Source organism: Rutilus rutilus (assembly GCF_951802725.1).
Source record: "Rutilus rutilus genome assembly, chromosome: 1".
NCBI classification, from domain to species: Eukaryota; Metazoa; Chordata; class Actinopteri; order Cypriniformes; family Leuciscidae; genus Rutilus; species Rutilus rutilus.
The window spans coordinates 65,276,686-65,301,432 of record NC_140209.1 but is presented as its reverse complement, the minus strand read 5'-3'; the positions used below and the strand labels follow the sequence as shown (position 1 = coordinate 65,301,432).

The window sequence follows — 24,747 nt, the reverse complement described above, 5'->3', positions numbered from 1 at the left end:
AATTTGAAGCTTTTTTATTCTTCAAATGTTGTTTCATATTTTATTATGCGTGTTATTCTTAATGAAGAAAAAAATAATAAACATGGAAATATTTAAGCTGTTATTGTAGTAGTTTCTTAATCCAGAAAGTGCTTGAACTTAGGGCTTTAGGGCAGTATTAGAAACACATAAAACCACAGATATTTCACTTACTCACAAAAAAGCCTGGAGAAAGAACATGAATGAACAGCGTTCTCCTGAAAGTCATTAGTTTAACAGGTGTCAGTACGAGAACTGATTGTTTCTGAGTGAGTCTGTGTTTGTGTCTCTGGTTCTGTCCAGCACTCAGTGCTCCCACAGGGAAGAGGCGTCCACGCTTAACCCATCGCCCATCAGCGTGCCTCCCTGGTCTCCACGCAGGTACTTGCCATTCTGACCCTTGATGCCAACCCGTCCATACTCCACAAACTCAAAGCAGAAATCCTCCGGTTTGTCCCCATCTGTGCACACCAGACCACTGCCGGACACATACCAAAACTTTTCATTTCCACCTGTGGTAGAAAAAAAGAAAATACATGGATCAGGAATTTTGCGCAGAAGTGCCCAACAGAGTCAGTGTTGCTCAGTGAAACTCTCGTCAGTCTCAGCTCACACGACATGACTCACTTTTTATATGGTATGCGCCATCGCTGAAAAGCAATGAGAAGATGTCGTAAACAGAGCGACTGGCGTCCAGTGTATTGGAGTTCTTGTGGTGACACACAAAGCCGTTCTCCCCACGCAAGACCAGGATAGGACAATTAATCAGCTTTAGCACAAACTGCTCGTCCTCCCCTGCCGAACACATGAGAGGATTTATCTGACTCGTGTTGTATCCAGTAGTGGAAGTTTAGTAAAAGGTCAGAGAAGAATCAGTGTGCACTCACCCACAGAATCACTCACAGCTGCAAGCTGGCCATTTCTCTTTGTGCAGACATATTCTCCATTGTTTGCCCTCAAAGCGACTCGTCGGCCCAACCACTCAATGTCCAACATGGTGTTTTCTTCTCTATCAGTTACAAGAACACACATATTCAAGATCAGACCTATGCATATTATATATTATATTTACATGTTAAAGCGATAGTTCACCTCAAAATGAAAATTCTCTCATCATTTACTCGCCCTCATGTCGTTCAAAAACCTGTATGACTTTTTATGTTTTTTATCTATGGAACACAAAAGTTTTTTTTTTTTTTCATACAATAGAAGTAAATGGTCACCAAAATTGTTTGGTTACCAACATTCATGACAATGTTTTTTTTTTTTTTTTATGATCCACAGAAGGAATAAAGTCATAGTTTGAGTAATGATGACATAATTAACATTTCTGGGTAAATTATCTGATTTAACAGTTTTTGATACAAACTCATTTTTACAAACATCAACTCTATGGTGACGCATCAGGCAATGTGTTATTATAGGAAATAAATAGAAACTTTTGCTAATTTAGTTGTTATAGCACAAAATGTCAAAAATCAAAAGAAGGGTAAGTTGAGAAACTAACATTAAAAATTCAAGCGTCAAACTAAAGAAAATAAGTGGAGCTGGTAATGCAGTTTGTGGAGTTGTTTAATCCTCCTCTGCTGAGATCTTCACAGATATAATGTTCTGTCCTGCATATTTCACTTATTTATCTTTTTTATTTAACAATGTGCCATTTATTCCAGTCAAAATGTTATATATGTCTGACGTTGGAGCTTGACGTCAAACAAACACTGGGTTTAGACATCAACCTCATTTTAATTTTCAACCAAAATTTGACATGATCTGACCAATGGATGAGTTGGAGTCCAGCGTCTTCTTGATGTCGCATTGACGTACTGTGTCTTCTGTGGACATACAGGCATCAACAATGTCAATCGACAAAATATTCAAATAAACAGATCAACTCTCTGAACATCACAAAACAAGCTACTAAAAACAACAGCAGAAATAAAAGCAAATAAAGAAAAAGACATTTCATCTGCATAATTTATACCCGTTGCAATATTGTGGCATGAAGCTTTTTTATGATTGTCACCATTGTTGAGTTTCACATGTTGATTGCTGATGTGTGTGTGTGTGTGTGTGTGTGTGTGTGTGTGTGTGTGTGTGTGTGTGTGTGTGTGTGTGTGTGTGTGTGTGTGTGTGTGTGTGTGTGTGTGTGTGTGTGTGTGTGTGTGTGTGTGTGTAAAAAAACAATTGTTCAAAACATTTAGTGCACAATGTGTGTTTATAATCTTTCAGACATCACTGGATCTAATGCTGCAGGCTCACAGTGTAGAGATGGAGAAATGAAGCCTCATAAAGGCTTAGATACTGTTCCCAGAACAGATTTAAAGCTTCAAGAGTGTTGTAAACAGTAAACAGTAAAAAATAAAGCAGCTAAAATACACACATAGAAAATACACATATACTTCTTCATATTACTTGTATGACTGGGTATTGAAAATATAATTGAATACATTTTAATCAATGAAAATCATTAATTAATCATTTGTATTAATCGTGAATTAATAATTAATAATTTGACGGACAAGATAAGGTGTGGGACTAAAATGTGAATAAGGACATTGTGTGATGTGATCATCTGGTTATTAAATCTGCTTATGAGACTTGGCAGTGACAGTGCTTGTGTGACTGTGGGAACGACAGAAAGGTGATGAAGAAGTTTGGAGTGATTTGTATTGAGAAATAAGAGCTGTTTGTCAGTGTTTTGGGCGATTGGGTCTATTTCTCCACTTTTACAGTTCTTCCCGTCTGGACAATCTTTCACACGGTACAGAGGAGGCCGGTGTACAAAGAAACTGCAATGCCAAAGTGTCCAGATGTGGGACACGTGTTCCTGTATTTTCCAGTATTCTAGTGGATCTCCGGCTCTTTGAATGTTCGTATCTCTCGACTTCTTCTACAGCGTCGGCTGTGGCATTTAAGCTTTGTTTGCTCTGGTCAAACACGAGCCAAACTTTCCACCCAAGAAATGTGAAGAGAAAAGAGTTTGAATGGAAGTCACTGTACATGTACATCGACTGAATATATATATCACACTCCAAGCATCTCACCTTCTGAATTAAGATATTACATATAATAATGAAATGAATTGAGGAAAACAAATTGTGATATGTCATTTTTTTCTTTTCCTTTAAAACACCATACATACATTGGAAGTTGTAGAAATGTTCTCAAACAGGGAGGTCTTTCTTTTTCCTGGCTGATGCGACTTACTATATAGTAGATAGTAAATATATACTGTAAGTAAATAGTGAATGTTGAGCTTTTGTAAAAACATAAAAGTCACCCTTTCACCAAACGCCAACACCGACCCCGAACCCCCACCCTATCCCCAATACCATGTGGATATGTATCACCTGTGTACTAGATACTCAATACTGCATTTACATTAAAAATTAAATAAAGATAGATGTTATAAATTATGTATTCAACAGTAAAAATGCAAATTAATAAATAAAATGGACATAAATTGATGTGAATCATGTAAATGTGGGACGCATAGGCTCTGATTTGCACAATTCAACTCTATCACAAACAGTTTTATGTTATATCCATCACACGAGTATATGGTGATGATGAGGTTGAGGAGAACGAATTAGTCAAACTGCAGGAAACCTGCGAATAAAAGAAGGTCATAACTAAATGTCATTATTGCTAACAAGTCTGTCACAAAGAAAACAATGTTTCAGTCTCATATTATTACAATGTTCAGAAAGCATTGCTAGCCAACAATGTGCCACAGGGGCCTTTGGTAACAAACACGGCAAAATCCTCAGTGTTAAAGAGGTCATGACATGAGGATTCACATTCGCTTTGGTCTTTTGACTTATAAGAGGTCATTGCACTATAAACACATATCACAAGTTTCAGACCTGAAACAAGCATCCTAACTGAACAGCATTTGTTGAAACCAAGCTGCCAAAATGACTTGTTTTCCACTTCCGCTCATATTTTATATCACACTGCGACAGATATCTACATCTGACCGCCTCCACAACAACACTTTAAAGCTTATTTGACCAGGGGTGCGTTTCCCGAAAGCATCGTTGGCCAACTATGGTCGCAAGTTCCGTCGTTACCAATAGAGTTCAATGGACATTGCGATGAACTTGCGACCATAGTTGGCCAACGATGCTTTCGGGAAACGCACCCCTGATCAGTTCAGTCGGCCCACAGCGGCAGTGAGGGAACAAGAGAATGTTGAAGTCAAGCGCTGAGAGGTTTTCAGATCACGTCAGGCTTCAACACTTTAAACACTTTTCCACAGGACTCACATGTGTTTGATTAGGGTTGGAGATGAACTGTGAAGGATCAGCAAAAGAAAAAGAAGCAATTTTGTGTTTAGTTTACTCCCCCCTGCTGTACCGAACCATTACTTCAATAACGAGGTACGTACCGAACCGTCATGTGTGTGTACTGTTACACCCCTACAATTTATTAATTAAAAAGTAAAAATGTAAGTGAATAAATCACTATTAAATCTGCCAGGGTGGTTACGCTGGGAATGCTGCTGGATTCAGGATTTCTTCTTTGCTCAAATTGACCGACATCAAAGCCAACAAACCAGGCGTGAACCTCCTCCATTTTGTTGCCATGGTGAGTGTCGTGATGATGTCACAAGAGCCTCACTTTCATTACGCCACTTCAAATGAGAGGAAACTACCAGATGATGTCATTATGATGGGATGGAATCAGAATTCTAGATCAAATTCAGCATGAGTGATTTTTCTTCTCACTACAGGAGTCTGTTAAGAAGGATAAAGACTTGCTGATGTTTCTCAGCCGCTTGAGTCACGTCGCTCCAGCTTCAAGATCAGGAGACAAACAAACCTCTTAGATCAGTCTAGAAGAATATCAGCGGATGAGTGTCATGAAGCCAGTCTGGGTCAGATTCACCCCAACATCAACACAAATTAACTCAAAAGCAAGCCGTGCTCGTAGGACATGATGTTCCTCAGTGGATAATATTAGAGAGTGAACGATCAGCTGTTTCTGTGGTCAGGTCGTCAGAAGAGTCTGTGCTGGAGGATCTTTCTCGACTACAAAGCCAAGTCTCAGAGCTCAGAGTCAGAGCTCAGGCAGATGCTGAAATCCAGATGCAGACCAGAACATTTCTAGAGGTGCGTGTGTGTCCAGATCACTTCTTCCTTCAGGCTGTGAGGTGAGGCTGAAGGAAGCTCAGGATGAGCTGGAAAGCTCGCTGAAGGAAGCTCAGGATGAGCTGGAAAGCTCACAGAAGAGCAGCAAGGCCCTGGTGGAGTTCCTCTGGTGGAGTAACTACTATAAAGTCACAAAAAGGCTTTGTTAGTTGTCACCATTGTTGAGATTCATATGTTGATTCTATGTTGAAATACCTGTGAAATAACAGTGTTTTTTCGGTTTATTTAAATTAGAATATTTGACTTTATTTTTATGGTTTTTGTTTGGCAGCCGCAGCTGCCAGTCATTTGACCCTTTTTTATGATTTTTTTTTTTACAATGAAGGTATATGATCGTGATTATTCAGGAAATACCTGTAAAATAACAGTGTTTTTCAGTTTATTTAATTTAGGATGTTTTACAGTTTTTTGGGGGGCTGACAGTCATTTGACCCTTTTATCATTTAACTGTTTTGTTACTGTTTATTTACAGATTATATTTGTAATTTTACATACATTTTTATGTAATTTAAGAAAACCGAAAAAATACTGTATTAAAAATACGATAAATTTTCTGTATAAAAAATGTGAATTACTAGAATTTGTCATTAATGTCACAATACCTAAAATAACAGCTGAATTTTTATTTTACAGATATTATTTGTAATTTTACAGTGTTTTGACTACAATTTAAAATTAAAGAAAATTATCGTCAAAAAATCACAGTTATTTTCTGTAAAATTAGGATTTTTTTTTACAGTGAAGCTTCGGCCTTTCAAATGTCAAAACTTTACAGCAATCAATTTCTGTTCAACTATTATTTTGCAATTTACACAAATCAAACAAAATTAATATTAACATTCAGACATCAAAGAGCAATAAGAATATTGAGTTCTTCAAGACAACTAGTCAAAACAGTGATTGTCCTCTTTCTCATTAGATTTTCCTTCTGCTAAACTAGATCTGTGTGTGACTCCAGTAGAGAGACAAACATCAGCCGAGTGTTTCATTCATTTCAGCTTTATTCACACCTGAGGTCTGACGACACCAGATATGAGACCGAGAGCAGAACTCACACTTTACTCCAGTCAACATCTGCTTCATTTCTCCACACAAATCACTCTCATCTTCACTGTTATTGCACAGGGCAGCGCATTATTAACAACACACACTGATCTAGTAATGGGGCATGTTGACACACTAATCTGGGGAAATGAGAAACTCTTTCCATTGAAAACAACAACAACCGTTCATTTGATGCAACTTTGTACATGTGAAATAAAGCTAATAATTGACATTTTGAATCGTTGTAACTGAACCAGTCAGTGTCTGTCAGTGTTACTCTGAAATCAGAATTAAGGACTGGAACTAACCTTTATTAATATAGATATAATATATACTTGCATACTTTTACAATGCATTTTGATTTAAAACACTTTTATGGCAAATGCCGCTTTAATGGTCATTTCAACACAATAAATAAATAAATGAGAGAGAGAGAGAGAGAGAGAGAGAGAGAGAGAGAGAGAGATTCATCATATCATCATGTCATGATTGTCGGAAAAAATAAACATAATGAGCATTTATTTTTATTTTTTTCTGAATTAAAATGATAATTGCAATATTTTTAACATAATTCAGATGTAGTCTCACATATAAAGGTGTTTAAGGACAATATGTACTATATTCTTTTTACGTAAACCACATTACAGTTTTTAAACTTGTAGAAAATAATATAAAAGTTTTCTAAAACTATATGAAACAAACACTAATACTGCGTACATTTATAAACACTTGATACATGTTTTGTTTTTACATGTTTTTGTTGGTAACACTATTTTACAGTGTCATTGTTACACGTTACATGTATTTACTATAGTAATAACTATAAATTAACCCTAACTCTATAGTTCGTACATAATATATAATTACACATTAAAATTTTTTTTTTTTTGTAATTCTTTGACTTTGATTATTTGTCCCAGACTCATTTACTTTCCTGTTCAACAGTTCTTCTGTATTAGATTCAGTCCAAACTCTCTTTTGATGAAGATTCATAAAGTGATTCAGTCAAAACTGGACATTAAAAAGCAAACGTGTAAAAACAGTGAAACTCAGGGTGACAAACGTTTATCATGAATGAAAATAACAGTCAAAGATCAACAACTGAAGAAACATGTTCAGACTGAAACAGGAACAAGCGTTTATTGACCATAAACTACAATAACATGATTAAACTGTAATAAAACATGTGAATTAACAGTGAAATACTGGAGGTGACAGTAGATTAATGTTCATTTTACAGTTATCTCTATGATTATATAGATGATGTGTTATTCATTTCACATTATTGATTATAATAATCCTGTGAGATCCAGCAGTTTTAATCAGATCATCTGAAGGATTTTAATAACACATTGTGCACAAATAAAGTGTGTGAATATCAATAACGCTGATAATGCAGTAACACACACAATCAGTTACACAACTGGAGAAATGGCAATTTAGTGTGTGTGTGTGTGTGTGTGTGTGTGTGTTTATGTAATTACACACTTCTGATAAACAATGAGAGATTTTCTTTGTTTTCTTTTACAGTGTGTGTGTGTGTGTGTGTGTGTGTGTGTGTGTCAGTCAGTGTGTGTGTCAGTCAGTGTGTGTTTGTTGTTTAATGTGACACAGAGACACTAAAGAGTAAACACAACGAAGTCTAAATCCAGCACAGAGGGGTTCAGTGAATGTGTGTGTGAATGTGTGTAAGTGTGTGAGTGTGTGTGTGTCAGAGACGCTGTAGAAGGACAGAGTGCCGGCCGACACGTCCACAAACACTCCTACTCTCTTACAGGATCCTGAACCAGCAGAAACATCAGTGGAGTTATTATTGTGCCAGACAGAGAGTCCGTGATTAGAGCAGTTCAAACTCCAGGACTTCTCATTACATCCAAACCAACAGTCATCACTCCCTTCATAACTCCCTCCTTTCCTCTTGATTCCTTTATATGACACTGATATACCAGCATCTCCACTCCATTCAGCCTCCCAGTAACAGCGTCCAGTCAGACTCTCTCCACACAGAACCTGACACCACACATCAAATCTCTCTGGATGATCAGGATACGACTGACTCTTATACACATGCGTCACCTTTCTGTTCTCCTCAGACAGAGCGAGACGAGTGTGTGCTGTGTTTGGATCCAGTGTGAGATCAACGGCATCTGAACACAAGAACACACATTACAACAGCAACATTTACAACAACACACACTAAAACTGTGTGTTTGAGGACTTACATCTGTGTAGTCTTGATGTAATCCTGAACTCTCCTCCGTGATCCACACTAGAAAACACACACACACACACACACAAAAAATATCGTCAAAAAAGTCGTATTCAATATTAAGTCAATATTAATAAATTAGAGATTTTCTTGTTGGAAAATAAACGAATTAAAATTCAAACACACACACACACTCTCCCTCTCTCTCTCTCTCACTCACTCTCTCTCTGTCTCTCTCTCTCACACACACACACACACACGCACACACACTCCCTCACTCACTCTCTCTCACACACACACACACACACACACACACACACACACACACACACACACACACACACACACACACACACACACACACACACACACTCCCTCACTCACTCACTCTCTCTGTCTCTCTCTCTCTCACACACACTCACACGCACACAACACTCTCCCTCTCTCACTCCCTCTCTCTCTGTCTGTCTTACACACACTCCCTCACTCACTCTCTCTGTCTCTGTCTCTCTCTCTCAATTCAATTCAATTCAATTCAATTCAAATGAGCTTTATTGGCATGACTTGCACAGTATTGCCAAAGCATTGGCCATTACATAAATGGACATTACATACACAAATAATCAATAAATTCAATAAATCAATCAGTAAACAAATGCACGAATACATTTATATAAACAAGAAAAATTCAGACAAGATAAGAATGATTCTGACTTTAGTTTTGTCCACTGGCTGACTCTCGTAGTTTGTGGCAGGCTGTTACATATTTTGCTGCTGTTGTGATTGAGCTGGAGTTCTCTCCCAAAATCTAATTTAATTTTTCTGAAAAGGGCTTGGGCGTCGTGACGTCATTACTTGGCGTGGCGGCCATGTTGATGGCCTCGCGAATGTAAACATACAGCAAGTCGAACGAGGAGAAGCAGAGTTGGGAGAAAGAAAAGAAAGGTCTGTGACGTCTGTTGTGAGTGAGTGAATAAATAGATTTGAGTGATTTCGCCATTTACTCGTTCTTGTTTTTGTTACGTAGATCTCTTCTCTTAGAGCTGATAATTTTTATGAGAGGTCGTAACAGTCTATTTGATCATATGCATCAGTTGGAGTGCCTGGTAGTAGCTGTAAGGCAGGTGACAAGCGTTTAGTTAATGTTGAATATTGGTAGAATATTGACCTATTGTGCGTACCGTTCTGGCTCCCGCTGGCTACAGGGGATCCGCGCTGCATTTTGTTTAAAAAACACCTTATATATTGTGTAAGATCCTGAGGCAGGCGCATATATCCATGACTGGTCGAGTGGCAGGCGCATATATCCGTGACTGGTCGAGTGGCAGGCGCATATATCCATGGCAAGCCAAAGTATTCATAAACGCCTGGTCAGGCGTCTGATTGCACACTGACACGTCAAAAGCGTGCGTTTCGACATCCAAACGCGCGTCCCTGATGCGCGATTTGGCATAAATTTGCCATAAATATCCTGGCCAAATTTGCCCAGTGGCCTCTGTCCATCATGGCCTCCTAATCATCCCCATATACTGATTGGCTTCATCACTCTGTCTCCTCTCCACCAGTAAGCTGGTGTGTGGTGGGCGTTCTGGCGCAATATGGCTGCCGTCGCATCATCCAAGTGGATGCTGCACATTGGTGGTGGTTGAGGAGATTGCCCCTTCTATGTAAAGCGCTTTGAGTGCCGAGAAAAGCGCTATATAAATGTAATGAATTATTATTATTATAAAAGCACGCGTTCTTAACGTGCGCTTTGGGGTCACCGAAAATGCACGTTTTTGAAAATTTGACAGAGGAGAGGATTATAATTGGTGAGTTATTATAATCCAATAGTTATCATTTAGGTAAAAAAAAAAACTAATTTTTTTTTGCGTTTTGATCCGTGACCACAAAGTGCACGTTAAGAACGCATGCTTTTATGGCAAATCACACGTTTGGCTGTCGAAACGCACGCTTTTGACTTGTCAGTGTGCAATCAGACGCCTGACCAGGCATTTATGAATACTTTGGCTTGCCATAGTGCACGGCTTGAGCACGCTCGTAACTGTGCACTCAGACAAAGACGAGACAAAACCGAGAGTGTCAGAGCTCTGTCACAAAACCAATAATTGAACTAGACAGAAGTGACAGAACCCTGACACTTTGTTGTTTATGATGGGATAATTCTCGAGTTTCAGTCAGAATTCAGCCAGAGAAAGCGCACACTTCGGTTCATCGATGACTAATCTGAACGCCACTGAGTGGCCATCACACTCAAACTCAACAGAAACGTGTGTGATTGGTTATACATTATTAAAAATGCTTTGTCACAGTTTTTAATAAATGTGATAAGTGATACTGTTTGAAGGCAAATGCTTGGATGGGTAAAAAAAAAAAAAAAAAGTCTGAAAAATTGGTTTCCAAAACAACAAATGTGGCTGTTCATGCGTTTATGCCTAGGATTGTTGTTGATTTTTAACATTATAGAAATGAACAATATGACATCTTTTGAAATGCAGTGCTGTTATAATAACATTTTCTCTGTACTTTTATGGGGGATTTAGTTTTTGTATTTTATTTATTTCTAAATTGACGGTGAAATAAAGTTTTAAACATATATATAAAATAACCTCTCTCAAACACACACCGTGTCATAAATGGGTTCACGACATGTTCGAGAAGGTTATCTGTTTGGGTGATCGGTGTGAGATGGGGGTCTCTTAAAGAGTATGTTGGGAAATGAAGGAGGAAGTTACAGTTCTACGTCTTTGTGAGGTTTCTACAGCTTCTATAGTATCAGAGTCTATACATTATTTTCTCAACACATTCTCACTAACAACTCGTCTGGATGCTTTGTCAGGACTGCTTGGTGTCACTTTTTAACACACTGGGACCCCTTCAGTGTTCAAAAACTATTAAAAACTCTCAGTCTCACTCACATACACACCAGCCAGGATGATTCTTACTGATCCACTTACTTGAGTTTGTCCAGTGTGCAGTCTGGATGGTTCATTGCATCAGAGAGCAGCTTCACTCCTGATTCTCCTGGGTGATTGTAGCTCAGATCCAGCTCTCTCAGGTGTGAAGGGTTTGAACTCAGAGCTGAAGCCAGAGCAGCACAACCTTCTTCTGTCACCAAACACTGAGATAATCTACAACAACAGTAAGTGTTCATGTCAGTGTGCTTCATTTTTAGAGAATATACACTACAATTTCAAAACTGACCGTGATTACAATGGTCACATTATTAAACAGTAAGAATTTGGAAGCTATGGTTAAAAAAAAAAAAAAAAATTAATTAGTCTGACTTGTGTGTGGCGTGACTCTGCAGTGGCGGAGCCAGGATTTTTTCACAGGGGTGGGCAAGGGCAAGCAACCAGTCTGGGGTGGCACAGAAATCTTAATTATTAATCATCTCTGTATCTGTGCATCTGCACCTGAACTGATCATCTCTGCACCTGAACTGATGATCTCTGTATCTGTGCATCTCTGCACCTGAACTGATCATCTCTGCATCTATGCATCTCTACACCTGAACTGGTGATCTCTGTATCTGTTCATCTCTGCACCTGAACTGATGATCTCTGTATCTGTGCATCTCTGTATCTGAACTGATGATCTCTGTATCTGTGCATCTCTGCACCTGAACTGATGATCTCTGTATCTGTGCATCTCTGTATGTGAACTGATGGTCTCTGTATCTGTGCATCTCTGCACCTGAACTGATCATCTCTGCATCTGTGCATCTCTGCACCTGAACTGACCACTGTACTTCTAGATTGTCACAAACACTACCTTCGAAAATCCTCCCGTCTGCCACAGGAGGTCTCCCTCAACTGAGTATTAACAGTATTAACTGAGTATTGACTACAAATCCCAGAACTCGCATACCTGGACTGATTGCACAAACACCTGTTCCCTGTTTCATGGACGATTTAAGCACTGAGCACATTAGGCTAAGTGCAAAGTCTTGTTTTGCCATGGCTAACATTTCTGAGCATTTTTCTCACAACTGATCAATTCATCGATCCGTATTGACTATCTCATTCGCTCTCGGAGAACAAACAGATTCTCTAACCCTCTTCACTAAGCATACTTCCCTATGGATGACACTGAACCCATGCAGGATGAACTCGTCTGTCCACAGAGGAGCAAGAACACTGCATCAGGGAACATCTGTGTCTGTACTGCAGTCAAGCAGGACATCTGAGAGCAAACTGCCCAACTTGACCAACACAACAATATACTCCGAGGGTGAGTACTAGGGATGGAGAAACAAAGCTTCTTGAATCTTTGAAGCTTTTCTTTGACTGTTTCGGAAAAAGATTCAAAGCATCAGCAGTGTTGAAAACTGTGGCAGGTCAAATTTATAGCAGCCATAAACCAGAGTGCGCAGCGCCGTTGTTTCATCCATTAAGCACAAATAAAAGCCTGACAAGGCTAAATATTCAGTTTTCTGATATTGCACACAGCTTTTTTTTTTGGACAACCCACCGCATGCCTTCTACAGCCACTACCCATTCCTCGATGAGATTGGTCACACATTGCTATTGATTTTTTTCACTGAATTCCTGGCCTCCCAGGGTAACACCATTATATTAACAGTCATTGGTCATTTTTCTAAAGCACGTCAATTAATACCTCTACCCAAGCTCCTGATCGTTTTTGAAACAGCAGACTATCTCTTCCACTATGTGTTTCGCTATTATCGACTACCTGAAGATATTGTCTCAGATCAGGGGTTTCCAGTTCATATCTCAGGTCTGGACAACCTTCTTTCGCCAATGTAAATATAAATCTCACATCAGGATATCACCCACAATCAAACGGCCATACCGAATGCCTAAAACAAGAACTCACAAGGTTTCTTAGAATATAGTGTCAGCAGAATTAGTCGGACTAGAGCCGCTTCTTACCCTGGGAAGAATATGCTCAAATTCCCTTCAGAAACCACTGGCATTACTCCTTTCCAGTGTTTCCTGGGATTTCAACACCTTTTATTTCAGTGGTCAGGGGAACCCTCTGAGTTACCGGCCGTTGACGACTGGCTCTGACGGAGCGAGACACTATGAAACCAAGCACACATCCAACTTCTGGATAAGGCGGAGTGAACTGCGATGCTAATCGTGTCTCATGAATACATGTTAATATATCCATACTCCCTTAATAAAGGAGTCCAGACATTAGAAAAATATAAGTCTATACATGCATTTTATATTTAATATGAGGGAAATAGGCTACATATGCCGTGGACGTGACACAAAAAATCTTTAACTTTTAGGTGACAAAATATTTTTTTGTAATTCTGTGAATTACACTGCGCAAACCAAAAGTAATACCGGATCAAGAAGGGTTGGCTCTCCACAGAACATAACATATTCATTTTATTTTATTTTTCATGTTCGCATTTATGAGGAAAAAACAATGTTACGGACGTGAGCGCTCTGAAAGCGGCACTAAAGACTGCTTTAAAACTTTCACTGAGACCTCAAACAGAAAGCACAAAGCCTTTCTTTAAAATTAATTTCGTTTTGTATTAATTGTATCTTAATTTTAATCAATGTTTCATCAACCGATTGCCTGGATTTAATAAATAAGAAGTAAATATAGCAGACAATAGATAATCACGACACGGAGGCGCCGGCGCGTGAACCTGGAGATTGTCTCATAAATGAACCGAAACTCAGTGATAAGGTAGCCTACTTGCCTGACAGACCTGAGACGTATATAGAAAGCTTGAAATGTCTTCTTTTAAACAGAACAATTCAAAACGAAAGAAAACAGACTGCTGCTTGTGTAATTTGTATGAAATGTGCCATTCTCTCTGGCGCATTCACTACTGCGAAGATCGCGAGTCGTCAACTTCATCTATGCAGGGCTCTGACACAGAAAACAATTAAAATGTCTCCTTGCTATATTATACATATTCATTATCATTACTTTTGCCGGTTCTTTGTGACCGCTTTTAGGTGCTTTATTGGCGGCGCCAGCCTAAAGGCCTGTTCACACCGGGACGAATTTCGCGCGCAATATTCGCCAACGTTTAACGCCTCGTGACTAAACAAAGGGCGCCAATGTGAGTGTGCACACCGACGCGAAAAACGGCACGCGTATTTAAAAAAAAAACGCCTCGGGTTCGTTTTTTTGGTTTGATGCGGCGCGTCAAAAACGATCCGACCAATGAGATTGGCGCTTTTGCTCCTGTGTCTGAAGTTACAGTAAAACACAACTTGGGGGCGCTCAAACACAAAACGGTCTTGCCGAGCACACATACGTAACGGTGAAGAAGATATATGCCAAGTAGCGTCTACACCATAGATATCATATCTATGGTCTACACTGCCGGGAAGAAATAAGACGAGGAAGATGCAAGACAAGATGAATGTAGAGTTGCTGCTCTCGTTAGTGTCGGAACATAAAGAACTATATGACAAACGTGACAGCGACTACAAAAATCTTGATAAAAGAGAACTGTTATGGAGTGGTATTGCACCTTGTGTACCGGGGTATTTCACATTAATTTTAATATTAAGCGCCATCTAATGTCAGGGAATGAATTTGCATGTTCACTCGGCTCATCGTCAGCGAAAATCATCTGGGTGTGAACACAAAAAAACGCGTTGAAAAAAGGTGGCGAATAACGCGCGCCAATATTCGTCCCAGTGTGTAGGGTGCTTTACATGTTACATGAACGCGTCATCATCGCTTCAGCACCGAAAACAGGAGATTTTTTTCAATCCCTGTTTTGGCAGGAGGAAAAACTGATCAGAAAATGTAACCAAAATGTAACGAAACGTTGTAGAAATATAGTGGAGTAAAGTATAATAATTGCTGCAAAATGTAACGAAGTAAAAGTCAAAAGTAGCCTATGCACTTGATTCTACTTAAGTAAAGTACAGATACGTGAAAAATGTACTTAAATAAAGTAACAAAGTATTTGTACTTCGTTACATTCCACCACTGCTGATTAACAGTAATGTAAATACTAAATGTCCTAATACCTGTTGATACTACAACAATGCAAAGTATGCTCTTAACCTTCCAGTTTTTCACATATCATGTAAGACTCGATTTCTCCATTTCTTTGCACAAAACTCTCCAGAAAATGCCATTTAATGGTTTATTTTTCAAAAAAAAATCCCGGGGGGGCACCCAAGGGAGAGCCCCCCCACATAATAAATCCCAATTTAACCCTCTGAGGTCGGCAATCACGCCGGCGTGATTTGCTCGCTTTTTTTTTTTATCAGTTCAAAAGAGATTCATTTTGCTCTGTTGACTTTGATATTACAAACAAGTTTCATACATCAATCGATTCTGTTAAATGTGTATTATTTTTGTGTATACTCACAATAAAAACAAAGTGTTGTGCTTTTTGCCAAATAAAGAAAAATAAACATGATGTGAGTTCTGCTTTCTCTCTGTCAGTGTAGTCCATTCTGAAATGCGTCCGAAAATGAACAATATATATATTGTTAAGTAAACATGCAATTTATTATTTTAGAACGCCTCATATACATGGGCGGATATGATATTAATCACCATTGTAGTTTTAGAAGTGAAATGTATATATGCAATTTATTCTGTATTAATCGGTGACCTTCATATATAAAGTATGTATGTTGCTAACCACATTTAGAACCTTGTTAAAAAGAGTGTTGTATAAGGAAAGACACTGCAAATTGTTTTGTAAAAGTCTTTTTATTGGAATCTGATTCATTAAGAAGAGACAATACAACTGTTTTTTGTAAAAGTCTTTATTGGAATCTGGTTTATTAAGAACAAGACAATACAACTGTTTTTGTAAAAGTCTTTATTGCAATCTGGTTTATTAAGAACAAGACAATACAACTGTTTTGTAAAAGTATTTTATTTGTGAATTTGCAAGCATTACCCATTTGATGAGGAGCATGAGACGCAGGAGAAAGGCAGAGGGTCCAGAGCAGCAAACAAAGGAGAACAAAGGAAAGAGCTTTATATATGGAGTTACAAGGGGATTTCCAGAACGGAGGACAGTTCAACACTTCGGATTGGACAGATTGTCTGTAAAGGACTGAATCTGAGCGGAGGGCGTGTGGACTATAAAAAGTATTGTAAAGAATGTCAAAGTTAGACGCTGTTTCACCAAGGACGGCCTCTCCGGTGTTAGATGCCTTGCCATTGTGCCTCATGAAGATGAAAGCTTGTAAATTATTTAGTTTTGATTTACTTTTATTTTTATTTTATATATTAGTACCTTTTATGTAAACTAGTTAACCTGTATTTAATAAAAAATACATTTAATTGAAATTAAGAAGCTCGCCTGCCTTAAGTCTCTGTTTTACCAAATATTGAGCTGAACTAAACCACGGAGCAGTCTTTCGACTGAATTGTAAGTATGGAAATTTATATACTTATTGTTTAGAACGAATTCGACTGACTTTACCTAACCTGAGAATAAACAAAATAAGGTAGAAGGTGTCTATATTTAAGACCCAAACAAGGGGTTAAATTAAGTACCATAAAACAATATATATATATATATATTAGTGCTGTCAATCGATTAAAAACTTTAACTAGATTAATCACAAATTTTTTCTGTGATTAATCGCAATTAATCGCAATAAAAAAAGAAATGTTTTTGTACGTTTTTAATATATTTTATAATGTAATAATTTCACAGTTAATCAAATTAATGTAGAAACAACATAAAGACAGTATATTTTAAATAATTTTTTAATGGCATCTTTTTATGAATGAAGGCCAGTATTACTGATATTAATACAGCTACTGATTTTTTTTTCTTACATTTATTAGGCTTCAAAAATATAACACTTTTTAATTTAAGTGAACTTAAAACAATGCTAACATAAACCCATAATAAATGTCATATTTTTTCGTGCCCTTCCTGTCTTAACAGTTAGGAAATATACTGTAATAAAGTTATCAAAGTTATATGCAGTCTGCACTGCATAAACTATAAATTAAATAGTTAATCCTTATTAAAGCTACAAAAGTTATTTAGTCAACAGCAGTGAGTCATTTTCTCTGTTCCCTTTGTTCTTTAACTTTACTGACAGGAAGCTTTATTGGCTGCTGTCCCTTTAAGAGCAGACAGACACGCGGATCTCACCGTTTATATACCGTACTGTCTATGGATCTCACACGCGCGCCTCATTCTCTCGCAACTCTTCGTTCATTTTAGACTTTATATAAATCATTTAAGACTGCTCTTATGAGGATAATCGACAAAACTGACATTTTGGGATTGTTATTGTTAGTTCAAGCGCGAAAGAGAACTGGATTCTGGCGCCCTGTCTATGCATTGTGTGTGTGTGTGTGTGTGTGTGTGTGTGTGTCACATAAAGACATTCACAGACAGCGCTTTCTCTTTTGTCTTGCCGCGCTTGAAATGTTTAAAAGCATTTAAATGAATAAGAGCGTGATCATATAATGTAAAGCTAGCCAACGGATGGCAGAAAAGACGGATGCTGCGTTAATTGCGTTAAATATTTTAACACGTTAAACCAGACAAAAATTAATCGCATGCGTTAACGCGTTAACGTTGACAGCACTAATATATATATAAAATACTACAAATAAAGTCATCAACTAAGATGTTAGCTGTTCCAATGTTGGCTATATTCAAACTAATGAATACATATGATAAAATGTAGGCCTATAATCATTTTTTTACAAAGAAAGAGTACACTTGAAATATTGTTGAAATTGTAATTAGGGGTTCAAGCATGAAATGCTGAAACCCTATTGTAATTGTAAGGATTCGTAAAACGCATCGTGAAGGCCAAACCGTAAGGCCTAGAGACGTGAAACCTGGCCAGATGGTAGGCCTCAATTTGGGGACAACCTATCAGAGTATGACCCCGATTGGCCCATAGGTGGCGCTACAGCAACCAAAAGTTCAAAATCGCTCATAACTCTTAGACCGTTTGTCCCAGGATCAAGTGTCTTATATCGTTGGAATCCTTGACAAAATGGCTATCTCCGATTTGCTCGCCCTTCGGCGCCAATTTCGAGTAAATTGCATTTTTTTGAAAAACCTATTTTTGCAAACTTCTCCTAGGTTTTTGGCCCGATCGGAACCAAACCACTGCAAGAATATTCTCTGGAGTCTGACAATCAATAATCATCCAAAAAATTCAAAATTTCAATTAACGGTCGATAAGGGGAACCAAAATCTTTGATGGCACCAGGGCCACTTTTACTAAAACGGTTATAAATTGTGAACGGAAAGAGATTTTTTTGCTAAACTTGGGATACATCTTCCTGAGCTCAATCTGAGATCACTTAAAAAAAATCGCAACAATTAGCCACTAGGTGGCACTATAAAACGGTTATAACTTGTGAACAGAAAGAGATATTTTCATAAAACTTGGGACACATGTTCATGAGCTCATTCTGAGGTCACGTGAAAAAAATCATAACAATTGGCCACTTGGTGGCGCTATAAAATGGTTATAACTTGTGAACGGAAAGAGATATTTTCGCTAAACTTGGGACACGTTCATAAGCTCAATCTGAGTTGACATGAAAAAAATTGTGACAATTGGCCACTTGGTGGCACTATAACAGTAAAAAAAATCATGAAAATAGCTATAAGCACACCCAACCGTTAGTCTACTGAAAATTGGCACGCAGTGTCTTTGTCCAGGGTGCCATGATAGTCTATGAGAACATTGCTGTATCTCAAAAAACTCAGTATACGTCATTGGCACAATGCCTTGAAGGAGCCTTAGAAGTATCAAGCCCGTGTTTTTTTCACAGGAGTGACCTCCTAAGAATCCTTGCCGAGTCCAACAATACCAAACATGCCAGGTTTCGCCTTATGGTTTTTGTAAGTGTCATTTAGAGCTTTAAAAAATTGTGGTTATCTTCAAAGCCGTTAGTCTGATCGAGACAACAACAAAAAAAACAAAGGAAATTTGAAAACATAGGTAAATAGCTAAACAATAACGCCAAAATGTTAAAATTATGATAGGAACTGACAAAAAAATAAATTAAATCCAATCAATTTCGCCCATGGATCATTTTGATGCTCTCACATGTTTGAAACGAACAATGATGGATTGTGATGAAATTTGTTTTGAATTGGGACTGGCGAATCCCCGTCCATACTGTCAATGACCGTTCGCAAAGACCCGCCCACTTTAGTTACTGTTGCTATGTTAGGGTGACCAACCGTCCTGTTTTCCCAGGACATGTCCTGTTTTCACGTCCTGTCCTGGCCGTCCTGTCTGTTTTTTATAAAGTGATGAAAATGTCCTGGTTTTCATTATTTTTCATTGGGCCATTAAGCGTGTACTTTAAATATACGCTTGCCTTTGCACACAAAACATATGAAACCGGCTTCGGCTTCGCCCCGTCTTGTTATAATCAGCGCGTTCCTCAATCCGATTCCGCAGCGGCAAGCAGAGAGCACGTCAGAAAACAGAGGTGTGTGTGTGTGTGTTCATCTCAGCCTCATTGGTCTGTCACTGCTTGTCATTTCAAATATTCTGACATTGACCAATCAAATCAAAGTAGGCGGACTTTACGTTCAAAGAATTTTAGAAGCGTGACTCGACGCTTCAGTTTGCGGTCAAGTGCGAGGTAAGATGTAAGTAGCGTAAAAAAAAGCCCAAATGTAAATTCACAGATGATTTACAGAGAAAATTCCTGCGTTTTCATTTCGGTCGGTCGTTTTCAAAGCTGGCACGCACATGTCAGTGTCAAATACAGGTGCTAGCGACCTAGAAGCCCACATAAAGAAAGTATAGGCTACAAGAGAACAACAGGAGGATTGAATTTTTTAATATATTTTTTTACTTAAATAGTGTAGTAGATTTTTTATTTTAGCAGTAGATTTTTAACCTATGCTTATGGCAATGAAAAGAAATAGTGTCATCATGTAAAAGGTGTTAAAAGCTAAACCTTTTTTTTTAATAGTATTCTATTTTTGCGGGCCAAACATTGAATGGAAAGGATGTATTCCTTTATGTATTAAAGTACAATAACATAGGTTGTGGCCTATGTCACAACAAGGTTGTGAATGCATTTGTCAAGTATTTTTTGATGCATTCACCCCCAGCCACGCCCCCACCCCTTAACCACGCCTCCTCAAACCACGCCCCGCCCATCAACCACGCCCCCGTCCTGTTTTCTGAAAACTAAAATATGGTCACCCTATGCTATGTCTGACAAGCGACGCCACTCTCACACCACACCAAGTTCTCACGCATTGAAAAATACATTGCGGATCAGAGAAAAGACTGCGCGCTGACAGACAAGTACTTTTGATATGAAACAAAGTCTCACCTTTCAAATGTAGTCATTTTTTAGAGACATTTAAACAATAAATGTTACTTTACTTAAGTATTTTTTTCGGGGATCTGTACTTTACTTGAGTATGTTTTATTTGCATCTACTTTCACTCTTACTCCACAGCAATATTAAAGACAAAGTTTACTTTTTACTCCAATACATTTCCCCATGCCCGCTCCAAGTATTTATTACACTGGCTTTCCAAACCAATGAAAAACTTGGTTTTCTTTTGAAAAAAAGAATGCGTGAGGCCATGAGGTCTTTGCCAGCATACTCTCACGCATGTCTTTTTTGCCTGCCATGGGTGAATGGAATTTCAGCATTCAAAACTTCACCCTCAAATCTGAGAAAACATATTGAGGTGAGTTGACGTTAATGTTGTTACTATTGTTAGCACGTTCAGATAATTAACACGAGTGGAGAGCACTCAGCAATCAATGGTAAGAGGTATATATACATTCAGCGGTCTCACCTCAATCCATTGACAGTTTAGCAGCATCCCTCCACCACCCCTTCTCCACACTTCTAGTCCTAACCACTTACATACGGGGGGGAGTCCTCTGGGTTCGGGCCGAACTCCGAGCTCAGAGCCCTCCCCCCGGACAGCACGCCAAATACGCATTAAACTTTATTTCCACTAGTTGTATGTAAGTGTGAACTTGTAAACTGCAAGTTGTACATCAGGCTAAACACACCCCTTCCTGTCTCAGTGGCGTGTAAGAGGCTGTTTAGTATAGCAGGATTGTTATTTAGCCCCAGGAGAGCCAGGATGAACTCGCAATTTTGAAAATCAGCTTCTGCTAAAGCTGAACAAAAGCTTTTACAACTTGGAATAGTTTTCTGTGTAGCTTAATGGTGTGTTTTGAAGATATTTCAACTTAAAGAGATGGTTCTTCCTCATTGATATACTAAAACATATACAACATATGCAATACAAGTCTTATCTTGTATTTTGCGCATCTTCTGTTTGATGCAGCTAATGTTATGGAACATGTCCATTGCAAGTTCAACCACTATACTATGTTAAGGTGCTTCATTGTCTCTTATGATTGCAAATCTAACAAATTCTTAATTGCAGTATCTAATCTTTTAATTTCTTCAATTAAAACATTGCATATCACTCCCAAAACAATTGATCTGCTTAATTATTGATATTTTACAGTTAATTTGAATATTTACTTTTTACTTTCCATACTTAAGTACATTTTAAACCGGATACTTTTGTACTTTTACTCAAGTGATGTTTGAATGGAGGACTTTCTACTTTTACTGGAGTCATTTTTTATTTAGGTATATATACTTTTACTCAAGTATAACTTTTGAGTACTTTTACCACCCCTGCATACAGGTTAATAAAAAACTTAAATAATGATTCAATTCAAATGTATTGCACCTAAAAGTGAAATAAAAACTGTAGCCTACTGTCCTTAAAATATTAATAAAAAAAACAGGCTGTGTATTCATATTTAACCCTTTTAAACGTAAATTTAAAATGTTTTGGCTGACCCCTGTGAGTTTTTCAAGGCAGAACTGATCACTTTACTTTTTCCATGGTGACGCGTCATTGCTTGTCACGTGACACACCGCAGCACTGAATGACTAATTATCTGCTTTTATTTCTTTTTTTAAATTCAAAATATTCACAAATTTGTTAGCTATGGCATGAAATATTTGATATTCCTATTGTCAAATATATGCAAGTGGAAGTGTTATGTTTTTTAAACACCTTTAAAACGATCGCGTTAGTTGAGCTATATGCGCCGTCATGTTAGTTTGTGCCACTGTTCAGAGAATCGTATCTGTTGGATTTACAGCACGTAAATTCATCCACTTCTCCCAAAATACATGAAAGTAAGTGGCCGGTGAACTGGGAGAAGAATAGAGTTAACTTTAAAGTTACTTACACAATGTGTAAAACGTGCCGTCTAATTATAATGGCAATTATTATATTTTCGCTTCCATAGACATCAGTGTGTATTTTACCAATTGTAAATGTATTGTTTTTTAGTACTTATGTGAATTTAAATGTCTGAAACGTAAAATAAACATTATGTGGTTAAAAACACTGAATAATTGTGATATTTGACAGCGTATAAGTGGCGCGCGTCCGTCTCTGGCTCAGCGCCAGCCAACTGCGAGCACGATTTGAATTTAGCAGTTGATCACGTGATGCACTGGCCGTTCTACTCACACCGGTGTAATCGTATTGTACGCTCCAGGGACCGGTCAAAACTGATCACACAAATAGACAGTAAATTTAGATCACACTGGTTTGATCTTACGTGCGAAATTCAGTGATTCCTCTGCGTACCACTAGACGGAGTACCACACTTTGAGAACCACTGATTTATAGCATTAAAATAAACATGAATGAACATAAAAGGAATTATGTTTTAAAGTGCTAAGACGTCAGTACACTTTGTTTTTCAAATTTAAATCCTCCTATGTTAATCTACTAACTCTCCTGACTGCTTTGTTGGACAAAATGGCGGATTATGATTAGTCAGATCGCCTGTCAATCAAACTCCCTGCGAAGGGTCAATTGAGAATGCCTGTGCGCACAATCCTGATCTAATCGACAACTTTGCAGTTGCACATAGGAAAGCCCGGAAAATCCCGCTATAATGTAAGAGAGCATCTTTTTTATGTATTTGGACCTAGGCCTAACAATGTTTTATAGTGCGCTGTCCCCATTGTTTTTTTGTTGTTTTTTTGTTTTGTTTTTAGTGAGCGTAGGCTACTCCTGATTTTGTTAGTCATCTCATCTCTTATATGCTGTGTATGATCATATCCTGCCCTATTCATGGTAGCCTACTCACGGACATTGCGTCATCAATTTCATCAATTGCGTCATCAAGGGGCCCGCCTTGATAATCCTACTTAAGGGCCCGGTGTTGGCTCGTTACACCACTGAATATAATTGTCTAAACTCCTTATCAAAACAACCTTATGTACATTGGGCTTAAATGTGAATTCCTTCTCTGCTGGTTGGTTTTGTTGGTGAGTGTTGTTGTATGTTTATGTGTTATGTGTTTATGTGTTTTATGTGGAGCATTGCTGCAAATCCAATTTCCCTTGTGGGACAATAAAGGTACTTTGACTTTGACTTGCATTCATTCTTGTGGCTGAAGTGTCACACCTGAATGAATGGCTCATTATGCAGAGTCATTACGCATAATGGTTGGGACATTGTATTCTCAGGTGTAAACCACTCCTTGTTCACACCCCCCTCGCATATTGGCTTTCCAAGCAAAACCTGTTTTACACGATTTAAATCAATGTATTGTGTTATGTGAACGATTAGGCAGGATGATTTTCACATCATTTTGAAACCAGAACTCGAAGCGACAACATCCATTAGTCAAAAGTCTTGTTGACACATATTTAGTATGTGTTTTGTGGTCTTATTTCAGCAACTTTCATTTTTATTTTTTTCAATAACCACGCATAAACATTATTCTCTTAAAAATTCAAACATATACATGCATGTTGATCACATATTATGGTAGCCCTGTTTGTGCTATATAGAGTGAATTTACACCTTTGCCATTAACATGTTTATAAATAACTGAAAAAAGCACAAATGTCAGAGCATGTCAGAACACCTCCAGGGCCCAGAAAACCCCTCAGACCCCAGAGGGTTAACCCCTGGTGGAGAGCATACAAATGCCTGTATGGAGCAGAAATGAAACATTAATGCTGTGCTGTTATTGTCTGATGCTGGACTGTGTAAATGATGGGTTCGTTTTTATATAAAATATTCTCATTGATTGATGTATGCTTATCTTTATTTAGGCCAAATTTAGGGCATTTAGGCCAAAGTGGACGAAGATAAAAATCTTAATTCAGTCAGGAGTAGTGAGTGATTTTCTCTTTTGTTGTTTTATTAACATTAAAGTGATGAAATGAAAGTAGAAATGTTTACTCTGCAAAGCTTTAAAGCACGTGCAAATGATTTGTGACAACTTTTGTGATTGCGAATAAGGGCAGTGTCCTGTGAGTGTAACTCTACCGCTGCATTAACATGTGATGTGAATGTACGTCGAG

At 38.1% G+C, this 24,747-nt stretch overlaps 2 protein-coding genes across 2 annotated transcripts in view; both read right to left on the bottom strand.

Annotated features, from left to right (window-relative positions):
- Nucleotides 1-320: 320 nt before the first annotated feature.
- On the bottom strand, nt 321-1,021 carry LOC311296397 (fascin-2-like). Its single transcript, XM_084418113.1, has 3 exons — nt 906-1,021; nt 646-813; nt 321-530 (listed from the first exon to the last, which is right to left on the bottom strand). The coding sequence occupies exons 1-3, from the start codon at nt 1,012-1,014 to the stop codon at nt 325-327; spliced, it is 483 nt and encodes a 160-aa protein (XP_084274239.1). The 5' UTR covers nt 1,015-1,021; the 3' UTR covers nt 321-324.
- A 6,308-nt stretch (nt 1,022-7,329) lies between these two features.
- LOC311295458 (NACHT, LRR and PYD domains-containing protein 3-like) overlaps nt 7,330-24,747 on the bottom strand; it is an 86,282-nt gene continuing 68,864 nt past the window's right edge. The window contains exons 6-8 of the mRNA XM_084416843.1: nt 11,382-11,555; nt 8,438-8,484; nt 7,330-8,362 (exon numbers count right to left, since the gene is read on the bottom strand). Coding sequence (XP_084272969.1) covers nt 7,794-8,362; nt 8,438-8,484; nt 11,382-11,555 — 790 coding nt within the window. The 3' untranslated portion in view covers nt 7,330-7,793. The remainder of the gene's footprint in view (nt 8,363-8,437; nt 8,485-11,381; nt 11,556-24,747) is intronic.